The following is a 13,062-nucleotide window of genomic DNA, read 5'->3' on the forward strand; positions in this document are numbered from 1 at the left end:
TTTGGCATTGGATTTGTAGATTATTTCCATTCTATAATGTGGTTCCCTCGTGAGTGACAAAATCAGAACAAAACTAGTGGCAAAGGCTGAATTTTGAGTCATCTACCCCTGAACAGCAAATTCCATGAAAGCACACACACCACCCCACCCCCCGGTATCTAGTGGTTGGGCCTCACTTTAAGTGCCAGTGTTGCAAACCTTTACAGTGAAATCTTTCAGAAAAGGAGAAGGAAACCTTGTGTGGGAAGCAGAGGTCTCAGAGTAACGAGTCTGGCACTGTATGCCTGACCAGGATGTCCCAGCTTCAGCCTCCTCCCGTCCACAGTGGAGGCACTTCGTTTTTCTCGGAGTGGTGCAAGACATACAGTTTGGTTGGGTGCAGTGCTGTGGTTTTGACTTTCAGCCTGGGAACAACGCTGATAACACCGATGGTTTTAGTTGTTGCTCAGTAATGTTTACTCTGACCACGGACTTTCTCAGTCTCATGCTCTGCCAGAGAGGAGGGGAAGCCAGGAGGGAGCAGAGACAGGACACCTGACCCAAACTGGCCAAAGGGCTATTCCATACCACAGCACGTCATGCCCAGTATAGAAACTGGGGGGAGTCACCCGGAAGGCCCAGATCACTGCTCGGGTCGGGCTGGGTATCGGTCGGCGGGTGGTGAGCAGTTGTGTCCTCTCCCCTTGTTATTCCTCTTATCATTATTATTGGTAGCAGTAGTGGTTTGTATTATACCTTAGTGACTGGAGTGCTGTTATTTCATCCCGTGGGAGTTATATTCCTCCAATTCTCCTCCCCATCCCTCCAGGAGTGGGGGGAGGAAGGAAAAGGGTCGGGAGTGAGCGAGCAGCTGCGTGGTTCCAAGTTGCCGGCTGGGCTTGAACCATGAGAATGAGAAATACACCTTGGGCAGTTAACACATCAAGCGACTGAAAAAAGCTTCAATGCCCAAGTAAAACAAAGTTCTGGGTTTTAAGAACTGCTGTAATCTGTATACGCCTAGGCTAAATGTTTTATTTTTCGTGTTTTGGTTACTGATTGCATAGAGAAATGAAGGCCTGAAATACATTGAAAATGGAAAAAACAACTCTGAAGAACACTAAGACATATAACATGGCACAAGTGCTCTGGGATTGCAGGCACAGAGAGTTTACTTCCTCAAGAAAACTAGTATAACTCAGCAGCCTGAGTGGACAGGGGAGAAACAGATTTTTCCAGCAATGTATCTCTGTTGCAAGTATCTCAGCACCACTGAAACAACATTTGGAGAGCACAGACGAGCAGATTGCAAAGTGAAGTGTGGAGCAAAGATAAATCAGAATATGGACAAATTCATGTTCATGTCACTGGAAACCAGAAAGACAGAAGTAGCAGAAAAGGGATACTTGCTTACAACCAAGAATCCTTTTCTAACCATATGTAGGAAAAAGTGCCTAAATAGCAGACAGGCTTTGGTTAGTACAGAACTCGAAGAAGAGAATAGAGAAGTTGTCAACAAAACATTCAGAAGTTCTGACAGCTGAAAGATCTTGCCCCAGCTCCTGCATATACCAAGGTCACTCTGTTCTGTTCCTTCATTGCAGATTGTCTCCTCACATGGTAAATAATCACTGGCTGAGAAACAAGAACACTTCAGCAATGGTGGACTGACAGCTGAATGGCAGCAAAAAATATTAATGGATCAGTGGCTAAATACATTAATAAATGTCAGAGATGGCAATCCACCTAGACCACAGCTTCAGAACAGTGGAAGATTTGGCAAGCTCCTAAACTGCAAAGAATGGAATGTAGAAAATCATGTAACACATCGAGACGTCAGTGAAACCCCTTGTAAATAGCCCAGGAAATAGCAAGGGTCGGTTGTAATTCTGGAAAGTCCTGCAGCTTACCAGGTAGAAATACTGAAAGAAAGACTATACTGGTCTTGGAATAAGTTGCAGTAACAGCAGTTAAAGCTTTGGAAAAGTGTTCCAACAATGTAACCAAATGAGTCTTTTTGGTTTGTTTTACAGGGTGATCTCCAAAGGATGATAGCTTCAAGAGAAGTAGCTGCACCTATTAGCAGCATTGTTGATCTCAGTGATGTCCTCTCAAGCACAAATACAGAAAGACTCCACGAGAGATCAGCAATGAACTGTGACCGAACCAGGATAAAACCAGACAGAACCAGGATAGAAGGAAGGCTCCGTAAGTCAGTACTGGAGGACATGTACCTGTCTAGAAAACAATTTGTTTCCAAAATTTAATATCATGATGCACAATTTTAAGTGGTAAATGTGACTGATGTAAAAACCAGCATCTCTTGTAAAGATATACGTCAATATAATAACAAAATAGAACATTTTAATGATTTTTTTTTCCCCACAAACTCTGACAGAACGTGAAGAAGCCAATGTTAATAGTTCTCTGTAAGACTGATTATTGCTAGAAAACATAAAGAATTTGAAAGTTTTTCTTCAATGCCTGAGATATTGCAATGCTTTCATAGAATCTAATGATTATTTATCCTAAATATAATGTAATGATTATTTATCCTAAATAGAAAGCTTTTTTGTTTTAGCAGAAGGGAAAGACAAAAGTAGTAGATTTATTTGCTGCATGAATTGTTTAATTTATATTATAATAACTTGCTGTTTGTGTGACATAAGAATTGATCATCAATTGTCATTACTGATCTTTATAGGTCACTGATGTTTGTAACAAGATGTGACACATGTATGATAGGATACTAGAAAGCTAATAGTCTGGCTTGTAATTTTAAATGTATTAACAGGCAATATTAAAATAAATGAGGTCCCATTACATCTTCAGTTTTAGGACAGTAAGTAACCTCCACTTTCATGTAGTTCGCTCCTTATTCTTAAAAAAATCACTCCCACCTTGTGTAATGGATGTCATTACCAGCAGAGTCTGTCACACTTCCAGAGTTGGCATAATATAGCAGAGATGCACAGAGATGCCCATCAGCACACATCCTTCACACACATCTCTGAACTTCGCATCAAATGCCATTATCTAGGCTAGAGGTAAGGGACACAAAATGATGTCCTCATGGTCCTCGTAACACAACTTAGACAACCCTACTGCATCTTTTACAAGTGAGTATTTAAAGTAGGCGTATCTGGGGCAAGTATCCTCCACATCAGAGGAAACCAGGTTTCACCAGTGGTCCCACCTTTGAAATCCAGCAGGCAAAGTGCATTGTGCCAGATCAGCACCATTCCACTGTTCAGAGATGGTGAATGCAGTTAATCCCTAATGGCAGCCTCCCACATTGACATCTGTATTTAACACAGGACCTTTATAAGCACCACGGTTTGGACAATCTTCATTTCAAAACATCCCATTGAGACGTGGACTACTTCTTCCTATGGAAATCTTCAGACAATTACAAAACTCGGCGGAAGATTCCACTACTGGATAGCTCTGAGGGAACTGGAGCTTGTTTAGCATGAACACCTGCAGATTATCCATAACTGAAGATTATTAATAGCATATCAATATATTCATAGTTGGCTATTCATAAACCAAAATGTATACAAGCCTCAGGTATCTTTAAATAAAAGACCTCCAGGTTGTATCAAGCTTAGAAGTTGTAACTGAACAGCAACGACACATTTGTCTGAACTCCTCTGAAGTCACAGGTTAAACTGATATCCCAAACTGTTAAGAAGCCCCATTGCTCCCAGACAGATGAAGCCCAAACATAACACTGTCCTCGTCTGAGGAGCACCAAGTGTCAGTGAGCAAGACAATTCAAGTCAAAGCCAGCAGTGTTATTAACCTCTGGCCTTCACTGCCTCCATGAAGTACAGGACCATGGTGGGTTATCAGGAAAGGTCTTGCAAAGCAAGAGCAAATTTACTTCACGGTGTTGGAAGGCGACTGCAGGACCACCTTGCAGGACCTGCAAGATACATCATCAGACGCCAGGGGAATGAACACAGACCCCCGGAGAGGGGTGAAGATGGGTCGGGGAGGCATGAGCATGGGAAAAGTGTGGGGAGGCAGGGAGTGAGGGTGTTGATGGGAAGGAGCAGACAGAGGAGCTTACCAGCTGCATGTCCACAGGCTGCTGCTCAGTAACCCTTGTGTGGCTGATGCCACCAGCCACGCTTTTATTGATAAAGCATTACTGCTGCTTGTTTTCTGTGTCATTGTGCTCCTTACTCTATTTGTGTACACATGATTGTTCCAATAGCCAGCACACAAGAGAAACCCCAAATCTACACACACCCTAGGTCCAGGACTGAATGCACAAGACACCCAAGGTCTAGACATGGATACGGTGAAGGGCAGAGACTGGAGAGACCAAAGAATGTGAGCATGTACTTAAGTCACTGTAAGCATGTATGTTCCACTAGCAGACTTTAAGCAAGGGGGAACATGATCAGACCACTTCTGTGGTTTCTGTTTTAAGCAAATGCATCTAAGTGCACTGTCCTCTTGTTTATCTGCTAATTTATGGCCATTTCTGTAGTGGACAGCTTAAATTCACATGTAGCCAGACTCTTGGCTCGCTACGTGAGCAGGGACAAGCAGCAGCCCTGGAGAGGAGGAATCCCCTGCACCACCCTGTCCACAAGTCATAGCAATCCTGAACAAAAGGGTCCCTTACAGTTCATTCAATTTCATTTGATACAGTACACATGAAAGCCCAAGGACAGTAACTTAACCATTAGTTTTTAATTGTGCTATCCCAGTGGCTGCTTTTCTATTGAAAGCCAAAGTATCTGTCAGATCCACAGACAGAAAGACAAACAGCTGTCACCTACAGCTACTTGGAATTCCTCTGACACCTGTCAGTACTAACACATAGACATGGCACTATATCTAAGTGCCTGTATCTACTGCTTCAGTGGAACATCTGTGTAGCTGATGACAACTGAAAGTCATTAAGTAGGCAGGTAAGGGTTTCCAACATAGATGGCAATGATACCACCAAGAAGTCATCCAAAGAAGTTCAGCAAAGACTAGAAGTAACAGGGCAGAATCGAACTTCAAATACATTTTAACTCAAGCAGACAAGCTTTTCCCGGTCCCTCAGTTACGAGTGGTCCTGCATATTGGAACATTCTGCCCTCTGACTGGAATGACTTGGTGAGAAGCACAGCAGTTCTCATGTCTCAGCATAGGCACTTTCACATAGGCTGCACCCTGGCCTGGTGGGGCACATCCGTCTTCAGCTGTGAGCTCTAGCAACTCCTCACCTTCACATGAAGGCAACAATGACTGTCCAAGTTTCACTGGAAGGAAATCTGTAAGGTCCCACTGAACAGACAGGCTAGAAGTATCAGCATTGTTCATGGTGTTACAGAAGACAGATTGAGTGGAGAGACACGACGTGTGGGAGTGTTGTTTGCCGACAAGGATGCCGGGAGGAAAAAGGGAGCAGCAATATCTGTGGATGACGTTTCTCCTTGGTTGCGGAGCTGTAAGATCTGCCGCAGCAGGGCCTTCCCTTCTTCTCTAGTCTGAAAAGAATTTGTAAAAAACAAAACACCTAGGGATGGGTAGTTTCTGGGTCAAATTCAGTATGTAACCAGTGTAAGTTACAGTAGTTTGTCATTCTGTAAGGCTGCAACCTATAAAACATCCTCATTTCTTCTACTATTTAAAAACATTAAGGAATTTAACTTCTTTCCTCCCTTTACCCACCTGATTTGCATTACACTTGGGTATTTCAGACAGTGGCAGCATCAACTACTGAAGCTGCCTAAATACTCTAGCAAAAAGTGGATTGGAGAAGCTTCAAATCAGCTGAACTCAGCTTCTCTAGAGTTCCAGACAGCTTTGTTAAGGAGAGGCCATACACTCTGCACTCATGGCCAGTGTCTGTTAAGTGCACACTTACAGAACATCTCAGAATCAGTCACATACAAACCCAAGTATAAACTCTGCACTGTCTACATGCAGAAAATGAGGGGGGGGGGGAAAGAACTTATGTGAGTACCACCACGACATATCATGTGGAATCTGCGAGCATGTAACCACCTCACCACCAAGATTTTCAGCAGTCTTAAGACTGCCATATGGAGCCTTAAATTCTTTTACTTACTGAACACCAATGAAGCATGGTTCAATTGTACTATCTACACCACATTCCATGAATTTGGTCAATCATAAGCAGCATTAGTGATCAAGTATACAGCACCACCACTTAGGATTTGAGCTGCATGGCAGACAACCCTCATTCCTTCAATAAAGGATCCCTTCTGCTCTGGGGGGAGCAAAGATCAAGGTCATAGTTCCCCTAAGAAAGAAACACCAAAGATGGACAGAGCCTTGGGTGAGGTGGTCTAGTGTGAGGTGTCCCTGCCCATGGCAAGGGGTTGGAACTGCATGATTTTAAGGTCCTTTCCAACCCAAACCATTCTGTGATTCTATGATTAAGATTGAGCAACTACTCACATCATTGAATGCGCAGCACTTCTGAGCACAAGCGGAGGCTTCATCCCAGAGCTTACACTTGAAGTAGTACTGGGCCAGGTAACGGAAGGCAGTGCTGACCTCCAGGTGTTCCACTATCTCCTGCAGTGAGGGGGTAAAACCCTTCATCTGTGAGTGCCTTCCAGGCTAGTTCTACACCATGTTTACTTCTTTTATTCCCAAGATACCATCTTACCCCACAGGAATAGATATCCTGGATGTATTTGATATAGCACTGAGCTGCCTGTTCAGATTCATTCAGCTGTTCATGCAGCCTAGAAAAGGGAGAAAACGCCACTGGAACAAGACAGCACTGTTGAAGACCTTCTTGGTCTATGAGAAAGTACCTACTCGCCCTGACCCAGTCTAAAGCCAGGTCTTTTCCTTTAGAATCCTCAAGACATGCACCAGGTACTGCCCCTCATGGAAGTAGATGATCCAGCCTGAGAACACTTACATGACCAGGAAGCAGCCAGATACTAACTGCCAGAAGCAGTGACAACCAAAGCAGGGACCTTTGCTTAGTCTGTCACATTTCCTTCAGTGCTCCTTCTCCCACTATATCCCGGAATTCTTTGTACAACAGGTTCACCTTCCACTTGCCCTTTTCCTTCCCCTTCATTCTTTCCACTTTATATTACTTTATCTCCCCAAAAATATTAGTGGTGATGTTACAATGTTCATATTTGTTTCACGTTAAACCCTTTCCCAGGGTCACAATCACATAATGGGAGGGGAAGAGAAATAATAAAAACATAAATCAATCTACAATTTTGCACATCATCTACTATCATAGATTGCTTTAAGTTTCAATACAACAAATACAATTGCCTGATCAAAACACTTCAGGATTCAGGGGTCCCTTGCAACCCATATTTACGATTCCCTCTAGTTATCCTAAGGGAAACTTGAAGCTAAAACTGGACACAGAATTTGCAGTCACTACAGACCTATCAATACCAGTTATTACAGAACTCCTAATACCACCTAACAGCAGCTCCTCTTGTGTTACATTTAGTATTGTATCATTAGGTATCAAAGTGCTAGTTGCATTTAACACAGTATTGACAGTTCAGTGACAAAACATACTCACTTCGCTAGTTTCACCAGTGCCATTTTCTCCACATCTCCCACAGCATAAGCTCTCCAGTAGCACTGGCAAGGAAGGGAAGTCAGTCAAGCACACCACGAAAGTGACTCCAGCTCACGACTCATGCAAGTTAGAAACAGAAAACTACATAGCTGTCCAGCAAAGGGGCACATACCATCTGTAGAGGACCCTTTTTATTTACCAGCAGCTCTAGTTACATTGTTGCAGAACCTCCCCCATCCTAACCAACATGGAAACTGTCCCAATAAGCTCCTAGCAACATGACCGGAGCATTTGAGTGGCACCAGCTACACAATTGTGCTGCGATTCCTCCTGGTGTCCTGGGAGACATCCTAACATCCTCCCCCATGTATCAGTTCTCACTCACCTTTTTAGCTTCCACCAACTGATTGAGTTTCTCATAGCACTCTCCTAGAGCAACCAGCATACGAGAATCATTTGGTCTGCAAAAGAGCAATTCCTAAATGTAGCTTAAGGGACAACCAGCTGACCTCAGGATGGGGTAGGGGGGGAAATCTACTACTAGCAGTGCCTATCATCCCCTCTCTTATAAAACATCGCTTACACTCCTGACGAGCCTTCCTTAGCATTTAACTTACAAAGCCTTTGTTAACAATTAACTAATGCAACTAAAAGGGTTTGGAATAGTGAGACTGCACAAACCACACAGTATTGATGTTACTCTTCCTTCCCCAACTTAGTTCCTGTATGTAAATTTCTCAGCTATTAGCAACATGGCTCTGTTCTGAACCCTACCTGAGCTGGTGGGCCCGTCGGTAGTAATAAAGACAGTAAAATGGCATTTTCAGGATTTCATAGGTTTGCCCCAAGCCATACCATGCTCTGTAGTCCCTTTTGTTCACCTCTATTGCATGTCTGTCAAAGGAGATGAACTAATCAGAATAAAAACCAAGACACAGTTCAGCAACAGACTAACAAAAACCAGACACTACTTCAATCCTTACATATGCAGATGCAGACACCATTTTGTGCAGTACATGAGCAATACCTATAAGCCTGGATAGCTGCAGATGTGTTCTTCATTTCCATATACTCATGTCCCATAAGTGTCCATGCTCCCAGATAACGAGGATTCAGTTTCAGGGCCCTCTGGAAATAGAGGGCTGCTTTTTCATGCTGGGAACGCAAACTATAGTAATTCCCTAAAGAAAAGTAAGAATATTTAAATACATTTTAAAACCAAAACCAAACAAACAAAAAACCCCAAACACACAAACAAAAAACCCAGCAGAGAAGTAGAGAAGAGACAGAAGAGGTATGATCTAGCACCTCCCAGCTTAAATTATAAAGAGACCCATTAAAGGCAGATCTGACTAAAACCTCAAGAGACCCAATAGCAGTCTGTTCTCCAGTGTTCTGCTCAATCCCTTTCCAGTTGTATCAATCAATTTAAGATCCCATCCCCTTGGCCTTAAAACTTATGTCATCATCTAACAAATTATTTTCCTCATTCTGGCATACAATTATTTCCATGGAGTTCCAAAACTGTAAAGGGATTATCAGCTACACTGGTCTTCATAATGATTTCTTCAGTTCCTTTCCGAGAGTATTATAGCAGCTCTTTCAGAGCAGAATGAAGGAAAAGGGTGCTCTCTCATTTGGTCCACATTCACAAAGTGGTTTTGATAGCCTTGCTCTTGCTGGTTGACCAATTTTCACACGATTTCCTCACACAGCTTGCACACAGCATAATCAGGACATGTGAAACAGCTGGCTCTCACCAATCACGCAGCAGGTCTCAACGCGATACTTGTCTATCTCACAGAGATTGTGAGCCAGATAGCTCAACTCAGGCTTCATGCTCTAGTGAAACAAAGAGACAAAAGCAATGAGAAAAGGAGCATGTTACCGTTTCAAAGACAAGCTAGGCAGTTAGCAGTGCACACACTGTATCTGTCCATGGAGCTGTGAAGCAGAAAGCAGAAGTCAAAAGCCTACATTGAGAAGCTAGACAGCAACAGCTGCTTTGCCAGTGTTTAAAATACCTCTGAACACACCATCATTATGGACAGGCAATAGAAAGAATGCTTACCCTTACATATAGCAAGTTGGAGAAAGTGTCCATGTTTTCTATCCTGTAAGGATCTTGTTTCCTTAGCTCGTTAAAGATGGATAAAGCTTTGTCAATATCTGAAGAACAGTAGACAGGAGAACAAGAACTATAAATGTCAAGCTGGCATTAGGAGGCTTATTCCTACTAGTTAGTAAGCATCACTGACCTCGGATATTGTGATAGGCAACTGCAATCTGAGAGATGATGTAAGTGCTTTTGGAAAATCCTGCATCAATGAGACTCTGGTACTTCTGCAGAGCCTCCTCTATCAGCTGCAGCTCTGTATAAATGTGTGCAAGAAAGAACTCTTTCATCCATGTATCTGGCAAGGACAGGAACTTCAACTAGCGAGAACCAAAGAAGAGGAGGAAGAGATGACAATCAGCAGTATTCCAAGAACCACCTGAGGCAAAGAATCCATTATCTTCCCTCCCATAATTTAGCAGATGGTCTTGAGGTAGGAGGCTTTCCTGCAACCGCTTTCTTAAACCATAACACCAGCTACAAAAAATCAGTATTAGGACCAAGAATTAATATCAGGTTCTTCCACAGGAAAGACTAAAGAATGCCTGTAAGTTGACAATATTGAAACAGGAAAGGAGCATTAAGACATTCAGTCTAAAAACCAGTACAACATGGATCACAAAATCTTATTTAGTCACTCTACATCTATCCCCATGACTGCTGAAACTGCAGAAGAATTGAAGCCATTTCATTTGGTTAATCAGTGAATAAGTTATTTTCAAATCTGACAGCACCTGGCTTCTGCTTCAGCCACTATCCTTGTTTTTCCATTATATTCAAAGTCCTTCAAAAGACTCTACTTTCTTTCCATGCTTGAACATCAATATGATATCACTGGTTTTGATAACCCAAGTGAACAGACTCCAAATAACCTCATCAAAAATGCATTTCCTTTTTACCATCAATCTCTTCTGTGCCACCTCTACTTTGTTAAATTATTCCACCAGCCAGAACTGACTGAAGAACTCCAGGAGTGGTCTCAAAAAGTCCCATGTGCAAAGAAAAGTAATCTATTTTGGTTCTATATCCAAGTTCAGTTCTTTTATACAGTTCATCTCCTACGTGTTACTTTGTATTTCACAAAGGGAACACCTACATTACTATATTAGTTTTAAAAGCAGGGATTCTATATACACTTTCAGGGCACCAAAGTACTCAGTAACTGTGGAACTAGAACCAGATCCAGGGAAGGAAAAAAAAAAAAAACCAAAAAAACTGAAAATCTTAGAAAGTATTTTAGGAGGATCTCCTCCATGTGCTTCATGTGGCAGGGCAATAACCCTGTTGACAACTGCTTCAGAATATGAGAACCTGCCACTTCTCAAACCACTTTGTGGGCGAATGACAGGAAATTAGCCCTGCCTGCATAAAGATTCTCAAGCTACAGCATGACGAGCAGTTGAAGAAAAAGAGACTTTAATATCATTTACAATCTTGGATTGCCTTGCCTGATAGTCTAACAGAATAAAGCAGTGGCTGACATCAATCTTGTTGCAACTGCATCACTGATTATTGAATTGCGTTAAACTCTGGAGTTTGTTACCAAATCTTGATATCTCCCAAGTTTTACCATCTCTTTATCTGTAATCAAGTTGCAAAGTTCCAGCCAGGCTCCCCAGTGCAAAGGTAAGACATGGGTAGCTTCAACGAATACATCTATGGCTTCTTTCACCAGGTCCAGCTTCCGCAGCACAACACCATACCTGTAAATAAAGTTATTGAGTTCATCAGAATCACAACACTGCATATCCACACAAATATACACGAACAGAATCACAGACGGGCTTGGGTTGGAAACAGCCTTAAAGCTCCTCCAGCTCCAACCCCTGCCATGGGCAAGGACACCTTCCACTCGAGCAGGTTGCTCCAAGCCCCTGTGTCCAACCTGGCCTTGAACACTGCCAGGGATGGGGCAGCCACAGCTTGTCTGAGTACCCTGTGCCAGCACCTCAGCACCCTCACAGGGAAGAGCTTCTTCCCAATATCTAATCTAAATCCACCCTCTTTCAGTTTAAATTCATTTAAATACATTAGAAATACATGCACTTACAGATAAAGGCCAAATCCATCCAGTTCCCGTGCTTTGTGTTTCTTGCTGAGCTCAACTCTCAATTCTCGCAGAGCTTCATTTTTCACCTGTCCCTTTTCCAGAGGCCCTGCAGGAAGAGGAAGTCAAACAGCTAGCTTTTAATTCAGACTCTTACCACAGCAGTCACAAAGTCAAGGCTATATTCAGAATCAATGACATGACCTGAAGGCCTCCTCTTTTTAGAAGAAAATCACTTAGTTTGATCACTTGCTTTAACAGAAGAACTAACAGATGAAAATCTAACAGATGAAAATCTGTAACCTGTATTAAACCAATGAATTGAGAAAGAATGAAAGAAATCATGTTACAGCACATTAGTATCCAAAAACTGAGAGGGGAAAGCCATAAAGCCAAGGTGATATACACGAAAAGGCATTACTTGAAGCCTCAATACATTGTCTTGTGTTTCTCAAAACAAGAGACTTACCCAAACTATCCACTGTCTCATCATCCTTCTTCTTTTCCCCTGACTGTGGAAAAGAGAGGAAACTCAAAATTACATCATAACTGTATATTTCTCATGCCTGCTGCAATGCCAGCAGCAGCATGTCAACTGAGCTTTCACAAACATCACCATTCTAAGAAGAATGGTCCTATCCCACATCCCCCAGGTATGTAACTGGGAATTCTGGGTGCTCATTCAGAACAGAAAAGGCAAAAAAAAAATAAGGTATGCCAGTGAAGGGTGGGCAGCAGAGGAATTTGGCGCTAAAAGGTGATTTTCCCTTCTATCTTACCAGGTATCTCGAGTACATATACAAGAAATAAGCTTTCTGACTCTTGCATCCCCGTAGAAAATAGGCAGCCCTGTCATATTCCTTTAGATCAAAGTAAGACTTGGCTAATGTGTAGGCATCCAGATCACGAGCATCCTCCTGCAGGGACACAGAAGAGCTGTAAGACCTCAGAAGCTCTGACATGCTTTAGGAAAATTAGCTGGTTACAACAAATCAATGAAATTGCTCTGAAAGCTAAAAATGTTAATTCATCCTCAAAGATAGTTTGAGTACAATCAGAAAAGTCCCTCTATTCCCTCACATGAGCAGATCCCTAGATATCAAATAAGGAGAACAGACTAATTAGAAGCATTTAAAATACACAGTGCAACTCCAGAAACCAAATTGTGGCAAGATGCCAGAAGGGACGAATTGACTGTTCAGTGAGTGTGAACAAGCCCCAGTAAGTAACCTACTCAGGAATTCCACAGCAAATAACATTTAAATGCAAACACATCCCTGATAACTACGCTCTGAAATGCACTTGGGATGTGTCATGCTGCTGTAACTTGACAAAACAGACATGGACCTGAAAGCCGACCTGTACACCTAAGGACTC

General features: G+C 42.5%; 1 protein-coding gene across 1 annotated transcript; it reads right to left on the reverse strand.

Moving 5' to 3' along the window:
• Positions 1 to 5,303: 5,303 nt before the first annotated feature.
• Positions 5,304 to 12,602, reverse strand: CDC23 (cell division cycle 23; the record flags this gene model as incomplete). The annotated part of the gene is made up of 14 exons (XM_010022978.1): positions 5,304 to 5,474; positions 6,412 to 6,531; positions 6,626 to 6,704; positions 7,523 to 7,584; positions 7,908 to 7,983; positions 8,297 to 8,416; positions 8,550 to 8,703; positions 9,283 to 9,364; positions 9,594 to 9,691; positions 9,781 to 9,958; positions 11,209 to 11,341; positions 11,689 to 11,794; positions 12,155 to 12,197; positions 12,465 to 12,602. Coding segments are annotated over 14 exons (1,560 nt in total), but the record flags the coding sequence as incomplete, so codon positions are not given.
• Between the last annotated feature and the right edge of the window lie 460 nt (positions 12,603 to 13,062).

Source organism: Nestor notabilis, unplaced genomic scaffold, assembly GCF_000696875.1.
Source record: "Nestor notabilis isolate BGI_N333 unplaced genomic scaffold, ASM69687v1 scaffold35439, whole genome shotgun sequence".
In the NCBI taxonomy this organism is placed as follows: domain Eukaryota; kingdom Metazoa; phylum Chordata; class Aves; order Psittaciformes; family Psittacidae; genus Nestor; species Nestor notabilis.